The 23,513-nt window shown below is 40.4% G+C and overlaps 1 protein-coding gene across 8 annotated transcripts in view; it reads right to left on the reverse strand.

Moving 5' to 3' along the window:
* rimbp2a (RIMS binding protein 2a) overlaps window positions 1-23,513 on the reverse strand; it is a 65,135-nt gene that overhangs the window by 29,307 nt on the left and 12,315 nt on the right. For all 8 annotated transcript variants that reach the window (XM_069163171.1, XM_069163204.1, XM_069163187.1 and 5 more), the window contains 2 exons: window positions 2,842-2,931; window positions 211-333 (listed from right to left, as the gene is read on the reverse strand). In XM_069163171.1, the coding sequence (XP_069019272.1) occupies window positions 211-333; window positions 2,842-2,931 (213 nt within the window). The remainder of the gene's footprint in view (window positions 1-210; window positions 334-2,841; window positions 2,932-23,513) is intronic.

Below are 23,513 nucleotides of genomic sequence, written 5' to 3' on the forward strand. Positions count from 1 at the left end.
TCACATGTGCACAATCACGTGTGTACTGTATGTGGTCACATATGATCACATGAGTTTTTGCACATCTGAAATTCATGTGTTTTTTTCTGTAAGGGAGATTCAATTATGGAGAGTACCAGAGTCCTGTCTAAATTTAAAGAAGGACTAATGTGATATTTGAATTTCGGGGAACATGAGGTGAAAGCAATCATAAATTCAGAGGTGTCTCACCTTTAGAGCCTCTTCCAGGTTGTCCACTTTTCCTTGGAGTTGGCTCCTCTGCTGCTGAGCCACGTCTCTCTCCTGGCTCACTACAGTGAAGGTCTGTCTCAGCTGGTCATAGTCGGATCGCACCTGTGTGGACATGAATCACAATTCAAGTACAGACACAAAGAAGAAAAGGGCAAGAAATACGAGGAGGCGCAAGAGGAGGTTAAGTGGATTGTTAATAACACAAAGACTGCATGAAGTCAGTGGAGACAGAGGTAAAAGGAAAAACACAACAAAGTGAGGAAATAAAACATTTTAATTGTCTGTTTTAATGGAGGAGTTTCAAAATCCAGCCATTATTCTTTTTTGTTTTTTTAAAGAGAAAAATAAGCATGCAATTTTTGTTTGTTCTTGCAGGAGACCTAATTTTTACTTTTATGAATAGAAGCTGTTTCTTTTTTGGGGGGGCTGCAGGGTTGATTGAGAGTTCACAATTTGAAGAGAAATTAATCAGCACATTTCCATTTAGGCTCGATGAGACAGAGTTGCTGACTTGAGGACTCTGCCTCTCGTTTCTTCATCTGTCAGAGGCCTTGAGCTATGCTGGTCCCTCTAATGGTGGCCTCACAGGATTGGAGCTGAACCATCCCTCAGCCGTACATCCATCATCTCATTAATTAACAAAACAGATGAGCGCACAATAGATAAGCTCGCTCACTCAAAGTGCACAAAACTAGACTGCTGCAAAGAACATTAACTCATTTATTTTGTGGAATTTATGACTGCAGTTCAAGTCAGAAGTGTTAAGTATTGTAACAGTGGGACAAGCAGTAAAAATACAACCCCGTTTCCAGAAAAGTTATGACACTGTGTAAAGTGTAAATAAATACAGATTGTGATGATTTTCAAATCATGTAACCCCAAAAATGAAAATAGAATAAAGTTCTAAAGTTTACACAAAGTGCCATATTAATGTGGAATAACACTGCAAGGGTCGACTGACTCAATATTACCTTTCTTCACCTATCAAACACCTCACTAATTCAAAGAAGGCTATGCTAACACTATGCAGTAACTCACTGGGTTATCAAGTGGGCACCCCCCTTCACCGGTGTTTCGTTGAGTTCGGCCCACGACACTCAACGGCACTCAGCAGCAGTCCTGACATCCCAGAACTACTCCCCTCAACACTTACACCCACCACCCGTTCTCCACCTGTCTTACATCTAATCTAGTATGACTACATACTTTGGCAATGTTATCTTTGCTCAAAGCCACTACAAGACGACATATAAAATTTCAAAAGTGAGAACGTTTATTGTTTCCTTTGGAACATGTATGCTCATTTTGAATTTGGTGGCAGCAACAAAAATGGTGGGACAGTTCCCAAACATTTACAGAGTGTTGTTAGAAGAAAAAGTGATGCAACAAAGTGGTAAACATGCCCCTGTCCAAACTTTTTTGAGACGTGTTGCCGCCATCAAATTCAAAATGAGCCTATATTTTTCATAAAACAATACAATTTCTCAGTTTAAACATTTGACATGTTATTCATTTGTGCTATTTTCAGTTAAATATGGATTTACATGATTTGCAAATCATCACATTTTACACAGTGTCACAACTTTTTGGGGAACAGGGTTGTAATCATTAATATTTTCAAGGCAGCTATAATAATAATAATAATAATAATAACACATTTTATTTAAGGAGCTGTTATCTAGATGCTTCACGTAATACATGAAACAGTGATATAGAGTGATATAAAAGCAAACATTAACAGCAGAGGTCTGACAATAACAACATGTATTTCAGTTTCCTGAATGTTGTCTATTTAATCAGTTAAGGCGTGTTTGATATTTCTAATATGACTTTCTCATTTGCTGTCAATGCACAGTCCAGTACATTTTGCCTGTGTCTTTGCCATGATTGCACTTAACAAGCCAGTGTTATTCATTGCTACTGTATGTCTGACAGCACCGGACATACTTTTGCCCCACTTTCCTTTCATCCCGGTGCCCACCTTGTCGCTGCACAGATGGCATCGTTTTTTTTTGTGCCACTTTGGAGCAAACGCTCCGAGAGGAGTCCCTGGACACATGTCAAATCTGCCCCCTCTGTGAAAGTCACTATTAGCGCCAGAGCAGCTAATAGCCTACCATCACAGACGTTCACCGTCTCTCCTTCTGGGTCTTTATGTATGCGCGTGTGAAGTTGGAAAACTTCCCCAGCAATGACACAATGACAGGAGAGGAAATATAGCAAAGAAATGTGTGTGTGTGTGTGTGTGTGTGTGTGTGTGTGTGTGTGTGTGTGTGTGTGTATGCGATGGAAGATGTGACATCAATGTCACATGGTGTTCTGCCTGAGGAGGCAATATAAAGAATAAGGAGAATTAACACATAATATATACGATGATGGTAACCCGGCTGCAGGTGTATTGATCTGTGGAGATGGATCGCAGCTTCACACATAAGGTTGACCCATTTATAAGACATTGTGTATGTGATGTGTCGCTCCTGCATCACTGATACTGCGAAATGAAATCGATTTTACGATCGACCATCGCTTGCTCAACCATTGATCATCATTTGCGTGTGTGTGTGTGTCTTTGCAATAGATGCTTGTACACTGCACGTGTGGATGCCTTACCTGGTCATACTTGGATGCCTTCAGGTGGTGGTTGATTAGCTCAAGGTTCAGACGATTTTTCTCCTGCAGGGCAGCATGGAGCTTTGCTTTCTGAAGAGAAATAGAACCAAAAAAACCGAATAGTTTGAATGTCTTGTTACATTATGATAAATTGCCTCGTTCGTTGCAGAGACTTTTAATATCTGACTGCATCATGTATGCAAGGCACCCAGCGCAACTCCATCTTAAAACTATTATATAAGCGACAGATGAAAGACTCAGGTTAGAGCCGATCCCTCCCTCCGCCTGTATGCATGTGTGTGTGCGGATAAGCTTTTCTCTAAGATGCTGTCTGGAGGACAAAACCCACAGCTGCATACTGTCACCCTCCATTTGGTATAGCACTGGGAATGGAGGCAGAGCTGAAAGAGACAGAAGGGGGAACAGGAAGAAAGAGAAGAAAAACTGGGATGGTTAGAAAGAGCAACAGGAAGTGAGAAAAAGGTTTGAGGGAGAAATAGAAACCAGAAACTGAGGAGAAAAAGGACGCAACGAGGGAACGGCGGTGTGTCAGCCGAATGCTAAATAAGCAAAGGAGCGCGTGATGTCAGTAAAATCTTGCAGGCTCAAAATGAGATTAAGTTGCAAACCACGTAAACGGATTGAAAAGCGGTGTGCAGCTCCTGTCTGCTCTCTCCACAGTCCAGATTCACATTCAGAAGTTGTCATGCCGCTGGTGCTGCAGGTACTCAAGCATTACATAATTACGCCAGACTCAAACTAGGACAAGGCTCTCCTCCTATCACAGCTCTGAGCATTCAAGAGTGATTTGACTGAGACTGGTCATATCCAGGCCCATAATACCACTTGAGCTCACTGTTGATTGTCACTCTCAGCATCCAAATATCAACATATGAGTAAGTAATTTATGACAGCAGTCAGGCCTCTCTTCTAATCAGCTTTGTCTTTAAATAAGCAGCAACAGGAGTTGATGACAGGTTTTATTTTCCTGGTAAGGATAAACCAGCAGGGCTTCAGAGGAATATGTCTCATTGATGTGAAAATGTTGCCTCCAAATAAAAATAAATAGGTTTATGGCCTCCAAATTAGGATTTCCTTCCGTCACTGTCTGAGTATGTGTCGGTTTTAAAGTGAGCAGATTAGAATAGATTCCTGAGAGACTGAAACACAGCAAAGATTCTTTCTGTGCTGTTTTCATTTAACACAGAAGAGCTGCAAAAAAGGAATCGAAGTTTTGTTTGTCAAAATCAGGAAGAGGAAAGATTGTGCAGCTCAGAAGTTCATGATCAAATTTATCAGTACAAAGCGAGGAACTCAATACACCCTGTCCAAAAAGGAGGAGAGGAGAACAGAGAAGACAGTGAAGGGCCAGCCACATTCATTCATCTCTTTGTGTGCAGGCAGAGAGACAGCCAGGGATGTCGGAGAAAGACACAATCAAACTGGGACATAGATGGAGAACAGACAAGGACGGGAAGACACGGAGACTGGTGAGTGAGTTCAGTTGCTGCTTTTTGTTGTGTAACTCTATTGCCACATCACATCACTGCAGACGACAAGAGTTTTCAGTGCACAGAACCACACCTAGCTACAGTAGCAGCCACAAATGATCGTGTTCCTCTGGCTTCAGCTGTTAATTAAGTAGATGCGGCACATCATGAGGTGTCAGCTGCAGACGTCCTCTGCGCTGACACCCCAGGACACGGCCTGGTAGTGGACGAAGTCAGGAAGCAGGGTTAGAAATGCAAAATGGAAGGAATGTAAAAAAAAAAGAAAAAAAAGAAAATTGACTCGTCCGAGCGGCATCAGATTCAGCTGATGCTTTGGCAGCCTTAACCGATCTCTCCAGTTTCTCTTACTCAACCTGTGTTCCTGTCAGCCAAAAGAAAGTTTATAGCTCAGTTAAGGTAGTTGGAGTACAGAAACAAAAGAGAGAGAGAGAACCAAAGGAACAAAGAAGAATGACCTTTTAAAGGCTTCTTTTTATGGGCCTCAGGAATGATGTCTGCTTCTCCTCTTCCTCCCACCTCCAGTGAATCACACATTCACAGCTCAGCTTAACACTCCATAACATCTTGTAAACACGGCGCTGTACTGCGAAGCCAAGGGACACACACATTTCTGTGCCAATTTAAACCTTCAATATGCACAAATAAACAGAGAAATCTGATTCAATGATACAAAGGATATGCTAATTGGACCTTCTCTTATGGAAAACACAGCCTAACGGGGACTCCGAGGACATCTGTGCAGATCCGTGCTGGAGTGAACGTGCGGCATGCGTGTGTCCATGTGTGAATCTCTGCATGGTTGTGAAATTGGAGATCCATATGTGCGTGCAGAGAGAGTGGACAGGCTAGGAGGGAGAGACCTCAACACCACTGATGACTAATTCACTCTGACAACTTTCTTTCTTCCTTCCTCGTCTGTCTTTTCTCTCCATCTATGTCTTTACACACACACACACACACACACACACACACACACACACACACTGATGCATGTACTTTCCCCTCCATCACCACCATGATTATCATTCTCTCCCCAAACCCAATAATTTAGCTGCTGGCCCTGCTCTGCTTACTGCAGCCAGCCTCTCACCAAGCTTCTAAAGTCCCTGAATGTTCGGTGCATCCAAATGAGCGTCCGTCTGGATTTGTATTGGATTATCTTTTTTTTTTTTGTATAAGCAACTCAGGATCCTTAAAAAAGTAGCCTTTTCACAAATATTTCTAAATTTTAAAAAAAAAGGTAACTTCTCTCCAACAAGATTTCCAAGAAGATGGTTGCTGTATCTTAGCCCATTTCATCCTGTTTTGTAAAACCATAATAATATTTGAATGTTGTGTCGTGATCACCTTGACATTACTTGTTTGGTTTGACGTCAAATTATTAGTGCTTGGCATAATCACTGGAAGGGTTCTAGTCGTATCATGAATAACACAATTACTATATGTTTACACAATGATTGTGGTTATTATAACGTCACGCATCACTGAGTCAGCAAGTCTGCGAAAAGTTGCAGTATATTTTGTCATGTGAATGCTAGTTTCCTTAATGTGGCCAACAAGGTGTATATGTGTATGTGAAAATATTTTCTTCCAGTTATCGGTCCTGCTGGGATTTCTTGATCTCATGATGTGGGGATCTGTGCAGTAGAAACTGCTTAAAAGTAACAGGAAATGATTCAATTTGATGTACTTACTTGGATCCACTGAGACATATTCAAACATACTGGGTTAAATATAAATGGGGAAAAATAATCTTAAAATAATTCCCTGTATCCATCATAGAGAACACCCAGCTTTGTTTAGTCAAATGTAAATAGCTGGTTTTAGCAGAAAACCCTGAATATGCAGGATTTTACAGTGACTTATTCAATTTAATTCTGTATGAAGAAACATTCATTCTTTCAAACTGGGAACATAATGGGAATTAATTGCAACATCCAAATGTTGTCCCGTGCAAGCGAACAGAGGATTACACGGACAGGATCTTGGATTTGCTTAATTTCAAAATAATTTTTTTTGGATCATAATGGCAATATTGAATATTTCATCATCACATTTGATGGAATAAGCCGGTAGCCGATGCAGTGCAGCGATTTGGAAGATGACTACAGCTGACTCTAAATTGGATTTTTGTGGAAAGGGGGGATTGCTACTGTTTCCTCAGGAGGATTGCCATTAATTAGATGTCACGTAAGAAACACTTTGTTCCACTTAACCATGGGTGGAAAGACACCGACAACATCTGCTGTCTTCAGTGAGAGCACCGTGGAAGTCACAAACAGAGATGCACCACGCGTCTGTTATCGTTGATTAATTCTGACAGTCATATAGAATAAATAAAAATAGATATGTAATCAGGAATGTTTTCACCCAACAGGAACTCCAAGTAAAAGTTAAACTGGAGTTCATGAGTAACATTTGGGAGAAGATTCCCTCGCTGTACTCAAACTGTTGTACTTTAATACAAACATTGCATTCTCACCCTATTTCTCTCCCCGATCTCCTTTTTTTTTTCTTTTGTAAGTTATATTAAGTACGGCTCAGGCTGGTTCTTTAAACTGATTTTCTAACAAAACATTTCACTCTGCTGGATCAGATTATTTCAATCTTCTTCAAATATTGTGATATTATAAACAGATTATTCCCTCCACTTCCCTCCACTAAATTTTATGCTGAATGCTATGATGGGATGGCTGTTAATGTGTGTGTCTACAGACAACTGTTCCAAACAACTGAGTGCGTCAAAGATTGTTCTGCACTTGTGGTTAAAGAATGGAAAAAAATAGAGTCAGAGCCGTGAATGGTGTATCACCACTAACAGCTGCTGCTGTAAAAGTAAAGTCTGTTCAGCACCATCTCTTACCATGTCTAAAGCAGTCAGCACCACGGACAGCTCCTCAACTGATGTCTCTTAAATTTCAGCATCTTGTGAACTGGCCCCTTACAAACTTCTGAATATTGTCATAATATTACATCACATTCACAGTACTGCCAAGTACTTTTTAAAGCATACTATGAGGTTTTAGATTGATTTCTCCGCTGCTATAGAGAGTCAGTGGTTTCAGTTCAGCTATGAATTACAAAGTACCCAGTAAATCTTGTGACCACTAAATATTTTACAGGTGAAATCCCCTTTGTTTGTATCACACATGTGCACGAGGAGGCAAATGTCGATGTGCAGAGTGGTGGGCGATATGAGACAAAGTCATGCCACCAGTTTTGCACTATTCCACTAATAAAAAGCTGGCAATGCAGAAAGACATCAATGTGCCCATAAAGGCAGTTTAGAGGAATATTTTAAATATATTGACAACAATCGTAGAAAAATGTTCTGTGAAAATGCATTCAACAAACAGAGTGTTAAACATTGAGACTTAATGATTCGCTCCCATTTGATATTAATGCAGATTTGAGACAGGACTGTTCACAAGAAATGTCGCATTGGTTGCAAATGTAGTTTTAGTAACAGAAATAAGGATATTTTTACTGTGATATTTCTCCCACCCGAAGCATCTTTGAAATAGAAAAGAAACCAATGAGTGACTGCAGACTTAAAACCTTAAAACACATGAAACCACCAGTGTGATCGTTGACTGTCGATTAACAACAACACAGCGCATCCAACAGACGACGCACTTTCAAGGTTGATGGTAACTTGACGACGTTTGTACGTTGACACTGTATGTCCCCACTTAAGGAATTGCTTATGAAAGTGAGAAATATTTTGGAGGATTTATTGTGAAGCACCAGAGAGGTCTACACTGCAGCGTAAAAGATGATATATAACACAGACTTTGTCCTCTGAAGGGCTTAGTAGGTGTTTGCCTTTTCACAAGAGAATGTGCGACTTCAATCCCACTTGATCTTCAGCCAAACATCGGCTTCCTTGGCACACTGTAGTAAGTTCCAAGAGCATTTTGAGATCAATCGTTTATAATGCTGTTAATGCTGCGCATTACCTTTGGTTTACAACATAGGCATGACACCAGAACAAGTGCTTTCTAAAAGCTGCACAGTGCATTCACAGACAGTGTTTTGCTTGAACCTTTAAGTCCGGTTGTGTTCATGTGTGTCATTTTATTTGGAAAACCTGCCCTTCAGATTTGGACTGCAACCTTTTGCATTACTCGTCTTTTCTTTATGCTTATTATGAAATGCAGTTCATGGTAACTGTTACCATAATGTCATCAATATATTATTTATAAACGTGCTATTAAAATATTCCCTTTTATATATGTCAAAGAATCATCATCTGACATTCCTCGATCCACTGCCACCAATGTGTCTCTACAGGTGCCTCATTTATAAAACATAAATGAGTGGCTAATGTAGTTTTGAAGGTAGGTTGTGGGTACACTTGTGTTTATGTGTCAGCACACGCATATGTGTCACAGTCGTCAGGGCTACGGGGCCATTTCTACTACGTGTAAACTGTGGACACAGATGGCGGTGGGTAATACCAATACAGTGAAGCGTGAGTTGAAGTGTATGTGTGTGTGTGTGTGTGTGTGTGTGTGTGTGTGTGTGTGTGTGTGTGTGTGTGTGTGTGTGTGTGTGTGTGTCTGCATGCAAGCATGAATGAGTTGCATAACTGGCATCTCCAGGCATACATTAGCCTTAAGCTCTTCTGCGCCCATAGTGCTCCAGACCTTTCATTTGAATCCTAAGCATTCAAAATCCCTCAAATTATTCATATGGTAAGAAATACCTAACATAATAAACAAACACACGCACACACTCCATTAAGTTCAAAGACTTATTCTAACATACTAATGATCTGAGGAAACCCCCTGTTGCCAGGGAATATGTAAATAAAGGCTTGAAAAAAATCTCTGAATTTGAAATATGTGACTCACTCCTGCAGATATAATAATGTGGATGAACTGGAGCTTGAATGGAAACCCTGCCTACGCAGTCACAGACGTTTAATATTAAAAAAAATATCACAAGCCCAAAACCTCTATGTCAGGTCAATGTGGCAGCCAAAATTTGTATGTACATACAAAATCCTCTTACAAAGAAGGAATCACTGTACAGTGTTTTGTGCTCAGTGAAAAGCACATAGTCAAGATTTCATCAAGAATGAAGTGTGCAAAAACTCAAATCTGTGCACAAATATGGAGCCTTCTGGGATATGCAGTTCAGAGTTTCGCTCAACTCTTGAACAAAAATCAAACAGTTAATGTTTTGTTCAAACACCCTGACTTCTACTACATCCCATTTTTTTGTGCCTGTGTGCACATGTGAACTCCGCTGTCCGCCTCTGACAGAGCAGGAGACAACCCAGGGTCTTATGGAAGACATAGAAGACAAGAGGAGAGGCAGGGAGAGGCCGGCGCTACCGTCAGGAGAGATGAACTTTTCCTCCACGTAGCACACATCCTCATTCACGTCACTGCCCAACCCCCTTTACGCTTTTCTCTTTACTCTTTGCGCGCGGCAAGGTTAACATTATTAACTGTATTATTTACATATGCCCTGTTTATAGAGTGTTTGCCTTTAAATCAACAACAAAGACGGGCCGATTTCCCCATGTCAAACACCTGAAAGTAACAATTAGCTACCACTCTCCTCAAGCAGGAGCCTGTTTCGTCAAACTTCATGTAAAATGCAATTTTACATAAAAAAATATTCACATTTTCCTTAGTAAAACACACAGCATTATTATGACATATGCATATGTAAACATACAAGAGACATTCAAAAATATAAGTCTGAATGCATGACATGACACTGCCAATAAATCACAATCTGTATATGAGCAATGTTTACAAATCACCAAAACAGCCTCTTCTATTGTTGTGTACTTTAGAAGCACTGAAAAAAATATGTGATTAATTAACTTCAATCAACAGAAACGTGATCACCAAAGATTCGTATAATTGATTTAGTTCCTCATATGTGAGGATAAGCTGATTTTCTGCCACTGCCCAGTTTACACTTTTGGATTTTGTACCATTTGTCAGACAAAACAAGAGTTTTAAAAAATAATGTTGGGTCCCGGAGTAGTGGTGGTCATTATTCAACATTTTCTGCCATTTTACAGTTAACAGGTAATTCATATAAAATAACAGGCAGGTTGAGCGACTATGCTAATGATATATAGCTGATAAAATCTAATGTCAAAATGAGATGGGTGTAAAGTTTAGTTCCCAAAAAAGAACTTTGATTATAGTCTGCTTACTTTTTTTTTTACTTTTTTTTTTTTATTTCACTTTATTAATCCCCGAGGGGAAATTTCTTCACTACAGCAGGGGGGCTCTCAGGGGGGAGCTGCTGCAACAGGCTGCCACTAGCGTGGCGCCAGGTAACCTGACCTGAGGTGCATGTTTTTACACCTCTACACATTGAAAAACCTAAAAAAAAAAAAAAAAAAAAGAGGAGGTTGTCAACTTGAGCAACAAAAACGGAATTAAAAGTAAATTTTGCAAAGACAGTTTCAAGTAAACACGTTATAATCTGTAACATTACGTTAGTTCTCCGGTATATTACGGTATGTGTCATTTCATGTCAGATTCTGATTGGTTAGTTTGGATCGCTGTAACATGTTTGTTTTGGTCTTCAATTTTTCTTAGAATATTGACGCAGCTTGTTATTGGTCACCAAAGATATCAAACCTTCAGACCTGACAGCCAAAAATCATTTTGTGTACAGGAACCTTTAATGTTAGTGCCAGTAACAGCCACAGTTTCCTACAGTTAACAAAAAAATCTACATTAGAAGCACAAATTGATGATAAATGTGAATTGTGATATGTTCAAATCACATTTAATCCAATTTGAAAGGGGTCTGAACAGCCCCAAGAAGAAAGAGGGCAAAGTTTAACTGGGTACTCTATGTGATATGTAGCGGTGATCCATCTGGACTGTATATGCAAACCCCTGAGGGAAACACACTGGCTTCCCTTAAGAATACACATGCCCCATGGGAATATTATGGCATGGGAGTGTGCATACTGAAGTGTGTGTGTGTGTGTGTGTGTGTGTGTGTGTGTGTGTGTGTGTGTGTGTGTGTGTGTGTGTGTGTTTGCGCGCGCGTGTGCGTGTGTGTGCTGTATGTACAAATGGAGGGAGCAGGCAGTGAGAGTGAAATCGGGCTCCACTGACGTGGACATTAAAGCTTCCAGTCACACTGATGACACAACACATTTGATGTGAACAGGACCTATTGTTTCCTCAGGCCACACAGAGAATATCAGAGGGCTGGAAGATAAATTCTGAGGAAGATCAGTGTGATGCTAATGAGGAGCCCAGGAGCTGGTTAGGGATTACATGTGCTTGGATGGACCTTCATGCTCACATAATGCCTCAATGGACCTTCATGTTTGGAATACACAAGTGCACACTCACAAACACACACAGACAAGCCGGCACGTAAATGCCCAAGCACACACAAATCCATAAACATTCTTACACACGTACAGAAATGACAAAAGGTCGGGGGATGCACATACTTCCACATACACGTGTGCAGTCACAAACACACTCACACACAGACGATACCCACAGGTACACACCAACATGACCCCAATCTGCAGCAAAACACACTGCATGAGTGCTAAATAATTTACATCTGACCCCATTGCACAGTTGCTAAAATGTACAGTACGCTAGAAACACACTTAACGGAGCCTTAGCAGAGGTTTTTCTCACCACTGTTTTCTTAACAGTTTGTATCCATTAGACATACAATTATATCCTCAATAGCATGTTCTCTACCATTGTATATGTGAGGTATTTATGCAATGGTAAACTTTTCTCATCCTCATCAGCAGCTGCTTCAAAATGCTGCAGACCACCTTCTAACAAAGACAAAGCACTGCGAGGATGTTACGCTAGTGCTGGCCTCTTTCCATTGGAGCCTGGAATTCATTATAATATTTTAGTTTTTACCTATCGTGCACTATACGCTGAAGCTCTGGAGTGCATTTCTGAGTTGCTGGGTCCATATGCTGCAGTAACATAAAGTCTCTCGTGGGCAAACAAGAGTTTACAGGCAGTTCCAAGAATTGGGATTAAAATGAAGGGAAATCAAGCAAACAGCTGTGTTTATCCTAAAGCTTTGGAACAATACTTCTCATTATTGAACTATCAAATTCCATTAACTTTTTTTTTTATTATTATTATTATGAGTACTTTTATTATGAATACTTTTATTTCTTTTTAGGTGCTTTTGTGTTTCTTATAATTTTGTCTATTGATTATTTTTATGTTTGTGTGTTTGGAATGTATTTATTGTGAAGACCTTTTATTTCGTAAAGTGCTATCTAAATAAATCTTTACTTAGTGTACGTGCATGCTTACTTTGTCGCCAACATTAGTGGTGCACGAGCAACCAGATGGTTGATTTTGTTAGCGGAGCAGTTATGAAGCTGCAAAGCAACACAGAAAAAAAAAAAAAAGAATTAGCACTGCTACCACGATTAAGTTTAGCCTTTGAACAAAACGTGCAAAGCAGCACTTAAAACCCTCGTCCGTCCCCCCCCCCCCTGTCGTCACAGTTGTTTTGAGGATGCCCGATCAAAGAATTTTCAAAAACACTCACGTTGGAGGAAAAACAGCACATCTGCTTCACATCATCTGCGTACAAAAAAAAAAAAAAAAAACTTCTAGTTTTGCTCTGTATGACAACAGATCAATCTGTATCTGCTGAGCATGCTTGAAAAATCTGTTTAGGCTTAAACCTGAGGTCTTAGACAACAAATATGGGGATTTCGATAATGGCTCCTGTAACACATCAGGTATGACCAAGTTGAATCTCTCCGTTGGGCAGGAATCAGTGGCACAGAGCAATAGGTGACAGTTACAAGAGCACAGGTCCTGTCATGTCGTCTGCATCCAAACAGGCATGCCTGTCTGACATTGTGTACTCATCTATCCCTCCTTCCTCTTTCTCCTCCTTCTCTCCATCTAGTTGCCCTTGGTGTTCAGTCCAACGAAGGCTTCTGTCCTATGTTTAATCATTCAAGCCCTTACAGAAACAAAACACGAGGGACAAAAAAGAGAATAGCAGGGCTGAGCGAAGGAAGACGTAGCAAATGATGGAGGCACAAGACAGAGACAAATTAGGTAAGAGTAGGCAATCAAGAAGTTATTTAGAGGAACAGACTGAGAGAGAAAAGTATAATCAGGAGAGAAAGGGGCCTAAAGCAAATGAAAGGGAGAAGACAGCCTAAAAAAAAATTACATGGGACAGTGGGAGACAGTTAGTGACGTGGAATTAACAGGCTTTTATCAGCATGCTCTGTTGCCAAAGGGCTCACCTAGCCTGGCAGAGTCACGCTGGGACTATGTAGCAATACAAAACCAAATAGGCCACAATATCAAGTTTTTTGAAAGAGCACTTTGAGCTGCTACACGATCTTACACGTGCAAAAAAACGAACGATGTCGTATGACTTAGTTTCGAGGTCACACAGGCTTTTAGCAATGTTATCCAGCGGACACTTGTCCTCAAATGATCAGGGAGAGAATCTAAAAATGCATTTGTTCTATTAATATTATCTGATTACTCAAACCCAGTGATACTGGGTAAATCAGTTAAAAAAGGTGAATCAATGTTCAAATACACATCTGCACCCACTTATTTCATGAGACGGGAAATAACTTGAATAAGGAGCCAATACACACTACTTGCATGACAACATAACTTAAGCACTACTCATATTGTGTCTTCATCAAACTGTGTCTGTATTTAGACTTCAATCAGACATCCATTTTCTTCTGATATCCCTCCTCTTCCTCCTCTGCCCCACCCTCTTCCTTCTTGCTTTTTCTCCCTCTGCAGCAGTGCTCTGTGTCTTTCCTTTAATATAACTTCTGTGTATCTTGAAAATCTGCCAGGAAATGTGAGGAGGAAATGTTGCTTTATTATTTCTATCTCTGCTCCCCCCGCTGGCTAAGTGACAACACTTATGGCGTGTATGCTCGCAATCAATACAGCGCTCACTCATATTCAGGCATGTGTTCACATTCTGAGCTACACACACACACACACACACACACACACACACACATTGCGTGCACACACACGGCGAGGGTAAGGGTGAGGGGAGGGGTGATGGGGGTTGCTATAGAAACTGTTCTCTTTCAGGTATGGTGTGTCAGGATGATAAAAAAAATTTTAAAAAGTAGCAATGAACTATCACACGCAACATATCTGATGCCATTTGAACTGCATGAATGTAAAGCTGTATTCGAGCACCGTAAACAAAAGACGTATAATTTATAGAGTGTAATAATATATTATGTGTATGTTAAGCAATAAAATACGATTTTAAAAAAAAATTATGTGGACTTGCAGCAGGGCTTAAGAGTACAATAACTGCAAGAACACATTCAGTCTATTTGTAAAGCGAAAATGTGGGGGAGTGTGAATGAAGGCACTTAATCTGGAGTAAATGTGTGTTGTGTCTGTGTGCACGTAATATACACAAAGGTTAGCTGATGTACAACTCTGTGACTGTGTTTACTGTCCTCTGGCTTACTCTGTCTCCACAAGTTAGTATATTACGTACGTACTATATACAAGTATGTAGTGCCACGCCCCTCAAAGGCTGTCACTGTAGGGATTATTGCAGTGCCTGTGCATCTGGGGGAACATTTTGATCAGTCAAGGAGGCTGTCTTTTGGCTGCCAGACTCCCCTGATAATCTCAAGAGAGGAGCACGAGAGAAAATCAGTCATGAGACCGAAAACACATGTTTCATTTCCCCTATCTTCTTCCCTCTATCTCCCTCCTTCTTGCCCTCTGGCATCCAACTGAATGTCAGTTGGCACAGCCAACCAGCCTGCCGCATGGAGATGAAGAAGTGGAAGAAGACGAAGAAGAAATGTGGGAGAAAGGTGCAGGAGGAGCAAGATTAGGAGAATGAGATTTTTTTTTTCTTGCAACCTGTTTTTTGTTGTTGTGTGTTTTCACAGGGTACAGAGAAAAAAAGAGACAAGATATTGTAAACAGAGAAACAGAGGAGGAACATAGCGCCGGTTGGGAAAGCAAAATGCTGCAAAATGAGACTTAAGCAAAGCCGTCTGTGCACCAGTTCTGTCCTTCTCCTCAGTATTTCTCCTTTGGTGTCTCACCCGCCCACACAGCCATATAGTCAAACATATGCAAGGTGAATGCATATGGACCCTGAATATTCTAACCTACTCACACACACACACACACACACACACACACACACACACACACACACACACACACACACACATTTACACGTCTAGGCATGCACATCAACTAACACATCAAACAGAGAAATAAAAAACATTGTAGGGTGATTGGCAGTGGAGTGATAGCTTTGATTTCTCTCGTTCCAACAACTGACCTAATATGAGCACAGTCTAATCTACTCATCAAGGAGATGCAAATTTGTCTTCCATACACAAAACATAAATGTCAAGTTTTCTTTAAATTACAATGAGACATGACAAGAAGCATTTGACTGTCTGTGACATTTTCATTTATAGAGAAAATGTCTTCATATTTAACTTTTAACCAGCTCTATTTAACCGTAACTTTAGCACAACTGCGCCTATTTGCTTCACTTATTCAACCTTTCTCTTGCTTATGGTAGCCAAAATATTAGAAACACAATACAGTTCAGCAGCCCTACAAACAACAACCTTCCACTACAACACACAATTAATGCGAAAACAATAAAAACATGAACATTTTCAATCTTCATGAAAGTAGAATTATTGTGTTAGACTGCAAAAGATGGATCAACTGCACTTGGAGTGCGTTGAGTGCATCACTTTGTCATGCGCACACACAAACATATTAGCAAGAGACTTTCCTCATGAGTGTGGACAACCAGTGAAGAGTATCAATCAGCCACGAGCGGGTTAATATTCATCACCAACACCTGGCAACCCTTCAGCAAGAAGGAACCAGGAAAAGCTCAGGTTACCGAAGCCGATAACGTCGAGGCACACACACGGACACACGTAAAACCAATTTGTTTGTCAAAGAGCTGCACGTTCGCCTCTGTTCCTGTGTCTCTAAGTGATCATGTGAACATGTGTCTGCAGATGCTGCATATGCTTATGTACTAAGGACATATTATTTATGTATTCAATCATAATTTGACAAAGGCGAGTACTGTCCAACAAATCCAAGCAAACACACGCATTCTCACATGCACATACTATCTTCACCAAGCAATAAACACACCATTAGACCCACACACCGTAACCCCACCCCTCACCCTTAAACACACACACACACACACACACACACACACACACACACACACACACACACACACACACACACACACACACACACACACACATCTCCAAACAGGTGGCTCTGCTTCAGTCGAGAAACAGGAAAGCTGGATGTTGCTTTCTCCTCATCAAGTCCCACAAGAGACAAAATGTACAAATCCTCCTCTCCTTTCCATCTCACTGTGCACATCTGTCTCCTCCTGCAGCAACTGCACAGGCAGGTTTTCCCCAGCTGCTTGGCTATGCTAACCCTGAGCACTATATATAGGACTCAACAGAAGCTAAATCAAACGCAAACACACTCGAGCCAGTGATGTAGAGACAGAGAGAAAACGGCAACGGCGACGAGAAAAGCGGAGTGGCGATAAAGGATTTTCTATTTACCGTGTGCGCTGGCTAGCACAAGAGCATCTTTACTGAGGTGTCGCTTACTCCCTCTTCCTCCTTGCTCTGATCTCCTCCCTTCTTCCGTGCTCTCTATGGGTGGGGAATTGTCAAACGGCTGCAGCAGCAGCAGCAGCAGCATCAGTAGCAGCTCCGGGGTCTGTGTGTGTGTGTGTGTGTGTGTGTGTGTGTGTGTGTGTGTGTGTGTGTGTGTGTGTGTGTGTGTGTATCTCTCTCTCTCACTTCCTCTCTTTTTCCTCCGCCCCCTCTCCACACGCTCTCTTTCCTATCCTCCCTTTCCTCTCACTCTCTCCCCTCCCCCGAAGACCCTCCTCCTTCACACCCTTCTTCCATCATTTTCTCCTTTTTTCTCTCTCTCTCTCTCTCTCTCTCTCTCTTCCTCTGCTCAATTTCCCTCTGTCTCTCTCGAACTGTATGTGTGTGCAGCGAGCTGCAGAAATCCACTCTGTTGAATTAATCAGCCAGCTCCATTGCTACAACCATCAGCTACATCAGTAGGCCACAGTTAGGAGGAGAGGTATCGCTGGCAGTAGGAAATAGGCATCTTGGAATCTGGACAATGAGAATAGTTTATTATAACAGACTCCCCCTCCTCTTCTCTGCTCTCCAATTCAGGTCCTAAATTAGGTAATTTAACAGGGTCTTGACTTGATGCTAAACACATCTAATAACATTGTTGATAGTATTCATAAATAGGGCAACGTTTTTAAGTTTTGTATTTATGGCTGTGCAAAAGCATGCGAATAACGTTGTACCTTTCCAGTGTGTTCCTATGAGATTTGGGTCTTCCAGCTCCTTTAAAGTGCTCCTCTGCACAAATGTATGGTAACAAGTTATACAAGTGTAGTTTGGGTATGGTTTCATTTGCTCTGACAATTTGTAATGAACTGTTGGTGGGCTGGGAGTGACACACAAATTTAGCCTATTACATTCCATGTTGACACATTTAAACTTGTATATTTGTGGAATTGCAGTACTTAAAACGCAAACTTTGATGATTAAACAGCCTTTTATCCTGTTGTTGAACTCTGTAAGCAGAAGAGACACAAATGAATATACTCCCACTTTATGCTTCCTGAATATAATTACACATATGGTCCAAAATGCTCTGTAAGAATAGTTTCAGCAATAACACCTTCTTTTTTTATTGTAGGATTTAGTTTATATAAGATTAAATGCTATACTGCAATTTTAGTTTTACTTCGTACAATTAATTCAGAGTGGAAAATTACCCACATCAGCAAAACTATGGTGGTTGGGAACATGAGCAGAAGGATGGATAAAGGAGAAGTGGACTATGCTACAGGAGGGGTTTGAGAACTTGGGCAAAGCGGAGCTCGAGCTGACGTGAGCATGCTAACGTGTACAATGACAGTGCTAACATGCTGATGCTTAGCAAGTAATGTTTACCATGTTTACCATCTTACTTTAGTCAGTTATCGTGCTACATTTGCTCAACAGTTTTTTTTTCAGTTTTATTCACTGATTACAGTCTGGAAACACAACTAGCATTAATGTTCGCTCAGCAACTCTGAAAGGCGGACCAATCCGCAACCAGTGTCGGTGGGTAAGTACGATGATGCATACTAATTGGTTAAAGCTGTTCCCTTGTTTCAAAATGAACCTAAGGTTTTTGATTCCTTATGAAGGTGACCCAGACCCATATATGCATTTGGGTCCGGTGACACCAGGATAGTTATGAGCCAAAGTAGTGGACAAATTGAGGCGACATGAAAGGTTGAGGATTTAAAAAGTTATTTAAAAATCCTCTTAAGAGAATCAAGTATGTCTGTGCCCAATTTAATTTATGCAATAAGTACAAAAATGTGAGCCTCATGATGGCACTAGAAGAAACATCAAAGGATCATTATAATCATTCATCCTCTGGGAACCATGCATGTCTGTACAAAGTGTCTTAGCAGCCAACAGTTGATATTGCAGTGTGGACCAAAGAGGTGAACCAACTGACTGACCATTGCTGTCATCCAGCAAAAATCTATTCTATCATGTCTATCATAATAACTACACTACCAACATTTTACAGCCACTTCTCAAGGCCACAAGGAGTGATTTTTCAATCATTTCACACATCATTGAAGTGCTTTCATGTCAACTTTACTTCAAACACAAGCGAAACACACTTTTTTGATGTTAAATTCCACATGCATAAAATGTGGGCATAAATTTGATCCCCGTAGAACCCATTGTTCCATTTCCTGTCTGTTCCGAGTGTAATCCTCGCAGTTTCACAGCTTTTAGCCTTGAACTACAACACAGCACACACTTGCTATCACACTGCCTACACTGCCTTGTCACAATGAGTAATTATATCATATTGACATCAGCTTATGCGTGGGGACTCATGCATGTCCATGCAAGTGTATGTGTGAGTGTGGGTATACCACAGTTAGCCCCCTAAAAGGATTTAATCCGGTTAAAGGGATTTTCAATTAATCCAGGAGGGCCCTACATTTTTGACAGTGCTGTATTTTTAGCATATTTTCCTTCTAATGCAACAGAATTTGTTTCCCGCTGTTAAGGGTAATATGATTTAGCGCTCTCCCCTGATAGATTGCAAATTTGCTTCGGACATTTTTGTCAGTGTGTGTTCTGAAATCAAGCCAACGCACACAGTTTATGTAACTAATTATCTCTTTGTCTCTCAGATGAACACAACTCTGCCATCATGCATGGAGGTTTTTCTATTTCTATGTCCAGCTCCATGGCCAGAAGAAAACTGAAAACAACTGTTTTTTTGGAAGCAGCACTGTGAGGTACTCATTATGGTTACGGTGCTAATCAAGTGCAGTATGACAAGAAGTTACAACATTTTTAAATCTACAAATATATACAGTTTACATCGGGAGTTCAAGGTCAAGTGTACAGTTATGGTCTTCATGTGACATTGAATCTAGTCTTGGATCTGTTGTATTGAAGGAAGATCAGACACCTAGTCTCCAAAGTAACAAATAATCATCATGGTAAAAAAAAAAAAAAAAAAAGCTCAAATCACACTGGTGTTATCATTTAAATATGATCCACTCACCAAGAAAAAAGGAAATCATTTCAAAATTTGTGTCTGCACTGAACCCCCTCAGAAAATGTAATTACAGCCCTTACTGATATACGTCATGTCTGTTTAGATTACTGCAGACATGAAGCTGCACAGGGCCAGGGCGTGGGCACTGAGGTTAGTACAGGGAGTGTGTGTGTGTGTGTGTGTGTGTGTGTGTGTGTGTGTGTGTGTGTGTGTGTGTATGTGTGTGTGTGTACATGTCTTTTTGCTGGTGTTCACAACTTTAAAGACAATTTGAGGGTTAAGATTTGGTTTTAGGGTTAAAATGAGAGTTAGGTTTAGGTTAGGTTAGGGTAGAGTAGGGGTTGTTTTTAGGCACTTAGTTGTGATGTTTAAGGTTAGGGGTAAGGGCGGAGGGAATGCATCATGTCAACGAATGTCCTCCTTGTTTGAATATGTGGGGACTTTAACCTGAAGGTACATTAACTCATTGAGACTCGAGTCCTTGGCAGGGACAAAAATTGAGGTCCCCAAAGATAGTCAGCTTTTTGAGGGTCTACAAAAATTGAAAATCGCCGCAAGTGTGGAAAAACTTTCACCAAAATACCAATGCTCCCATCTGTACTACGTCAGGACTATACCGGTAACCAAAATAGGGCCCTAAGGGTTAAGATTAGGCATTTAGATGTGATAGGAAAGGTTAGGGTAAGGGGCTGGAGAATGTTAACGAGTGTCCCCACATGGAGGTTCAACAAGAATGTACATGTGTGCATAAATACGTGGGTGCTTCTGAAAAAACAGGAATGGTTAATTAAAATTTACATGTGTTGGAACTGCAGTGAGCTGTTCCTCTCTTCATTATCAGATTATTTTTAAAACACTGTGAACACACCTTGTGGTCATTCGCTGGATGACAGACAAATACATTAAAGCTACAACAACTGACTTTTCTGACAACTCAGGAGCAGTATAAACAAATTATGAACACAGAATCACCATATCACCTTTTAATTGAATATTGTGGTTATCTCTTGTGTTTGCGCTTATAGATGTATGTTTTCCTCTTTTCGGATCATTTCTTCAGAAGACCAGAGCTCAGGAGTTTTATTTAAATAACAAGACAAAGGATGGACTGGGAAATGGGCTGGAAAAATAAGGATAATGTGGTTATACAGGAACATCTCAGAGAACACAATCTGATTCAATTAAGGAGAGAACAAAACCTCCAGCGTAAACACATCCTTTTGAATATCAGCTGTTAAAACAGCCTTGTGAGTCAAAACAGTGTGAGTTTTCTGAGTATCCTGTGGGTGGTGGTAGTATTATTCCAGCTGAGTTGTGAATTGAATTACATTACACTGGACTATTATTAACCCTTGTTTGTCTGTTAGATGAATTTACAGTGGAAATTACAGGGTCATCTGAGACAACACAGCTGTTAGGGATTATTGATTAGATGTTCGTCTTTGCACTGTGACAGCCCATACCATCATGAGGACTATCATCTGACTGGACCCGCTGATAGCAGTACACAATTGTTGCCATAGGGATAGTGTCCAGGGAGACAGCTGTGGCCTTTTAGCAGCAGCCACACAGCACACAGAAGGTCATTCCTTACCTAGGGTACCTTTCTCCAACTGTCCATCACAGATTGTTTCCAGGCAACCTGTCCAAAGTTGTTGTTTTTTTTTCTTTTTCCGAGGAAACAATTAACTTCTCTGTATGTTTTCTTGTCATTTAGGAGCAAAATAACAATTCAATTCATTCTTAGCAATACAGCAAAGATTAAACGCAACAAAACATTTTACACATTATTTAGCTGACTGCTTAGTATACTGTATAGGGCAGAGGAATACAGTGGAAAGTGCCTGGCCAAAGTCCTTTTCCAGCAATACTCTCCAACGTGGGTACCACTACTCATCAAATTGGCCAAAACAAACTACAGCACTAACTTTGTGAAACCAGTTCTACACAGCCACACCAGCTACTATGATGAGTTGTTTTCTCCACACTTAACAGTACTGACCTGTGATGAAATGAGCATGCGAATAGTTTAATCTCAATAAGGTGGGAGACAGAATCTACTGCTGAAAGAAATGCAGAGGCTCAAGCTGTTGATAATACAGCGGATATGAATCAAATGCTGAACTCATCTGTACTCGAGTGAGAACCATGTACACTTAACCACAATTTGGGCACAAATGGGGATTTTGTACTTTTCTGACTTTTCTGAATTGTACTGTCTAAAAACATAAAGGGGAGTAATGAAAATCAAACCATCAATGCCTCCTGAAGGCAGCAGAAACAAGCTGTGACTACAACATTAACATACAGTCTTATCACCTTTAAAGTTGACATGGGACAACATTAGTAATAAGGCTGCCTGATTTACTTTTGTCTGCGTGCAGTCTCAGACAAACTCCATGATGTTGAGGTCAATGATACTGAAGATAGTTCTGACTGCATGTTTGGGCTTTTTGCCATGGTGCAGAATGGATTTTGGATGGATTAAACACTAGCCTGATGGTATTGTACAATGGAAAATAATCTAAACATCTAAAGTGTTGAAATAATTTGCAGCATACTTTAAATTGAGAAACAGTTCAATTTTATGCAGATATTCTCATTATCTTCAAAAGAGATCGAGGGACACAATGTCATGATGCTAATATGTGATCAAATATGTGATTTGTTTTAAAGTGAAAAGCCACTCATTTTAAACTAATATAACATAACAGAGCAAACACTAAAGTGCCTCAAAAAACATGTCAAATAACCAAATGACAAATCAACAATCTGGTGCGTGTGAGTTTTGTATTGGCATATCTCTTCATACTTTTTTTTTCTGGATCTGTTACTACATTTTTTGACCATGCCCCTTTACCTTTAGCCCAGTTACTGTATACTGTACTGTATAATCATCAAGACCTGCTTATAAAATGTACTGCAGAAGCCTTTTCAGCATTTGCATTTACCAGATAAAAGAAAAACATAAATATCAAATGAAGTTAAGCATTAAAATCAGATATTACCCCTGTTTTCTGTCAGTATCCCAACAAAGTAAGCCCCATACATCTGCTTGAGCAAATACAGTATGTAAGAATGACTCTTGTAACTGAGCTTCTCTCAGCTTAACTGATCCCATAGCTGAGTCTGTCTTTGCATGAATGACCATGATGCAGTTTGTGTGAGTGAAGCTGTCAGCAGTGACAGTGTAGAGACCATCAGGCACCCAGCTGGAGTGCCTCTGAACAGTATCTCCCAAATTTAAAAAAAAAAAAAAACATGAACACGCACATACATACATACATACATACATACATACATACATACATACATGCATAATTACATAACATTACTGATTTCTGTTGCTGTTATGTTGCGTGTTAACTATGGTGGCAGATACAAAATTCCCAAAGCTGCAATGAATTTCGTTTTGTTTCGATAAAGGAGGGGAAAGTTGACATTGTGCTATGTTTCTTAGCTCATATACATAAAGGGAAGTGTCCAG

The sequence above is a fragment of the Embiotoca jacksoni genome, unplaced genomic scaffold (genome assembly GCF_022577435.1).
Source record: "Embiotoca jacksoni isolate LCO1_2020_lvr unplaced genomic scaffold, fEmbJac1.0.p SCAF_10, whole genome shotgun sequence".
Lineage (NCBI taxonomy): Eukaryota > Metazoa > Chordata > Actinopteri > Embiotocidae > Embiotoca > Embiotoca jacksoni.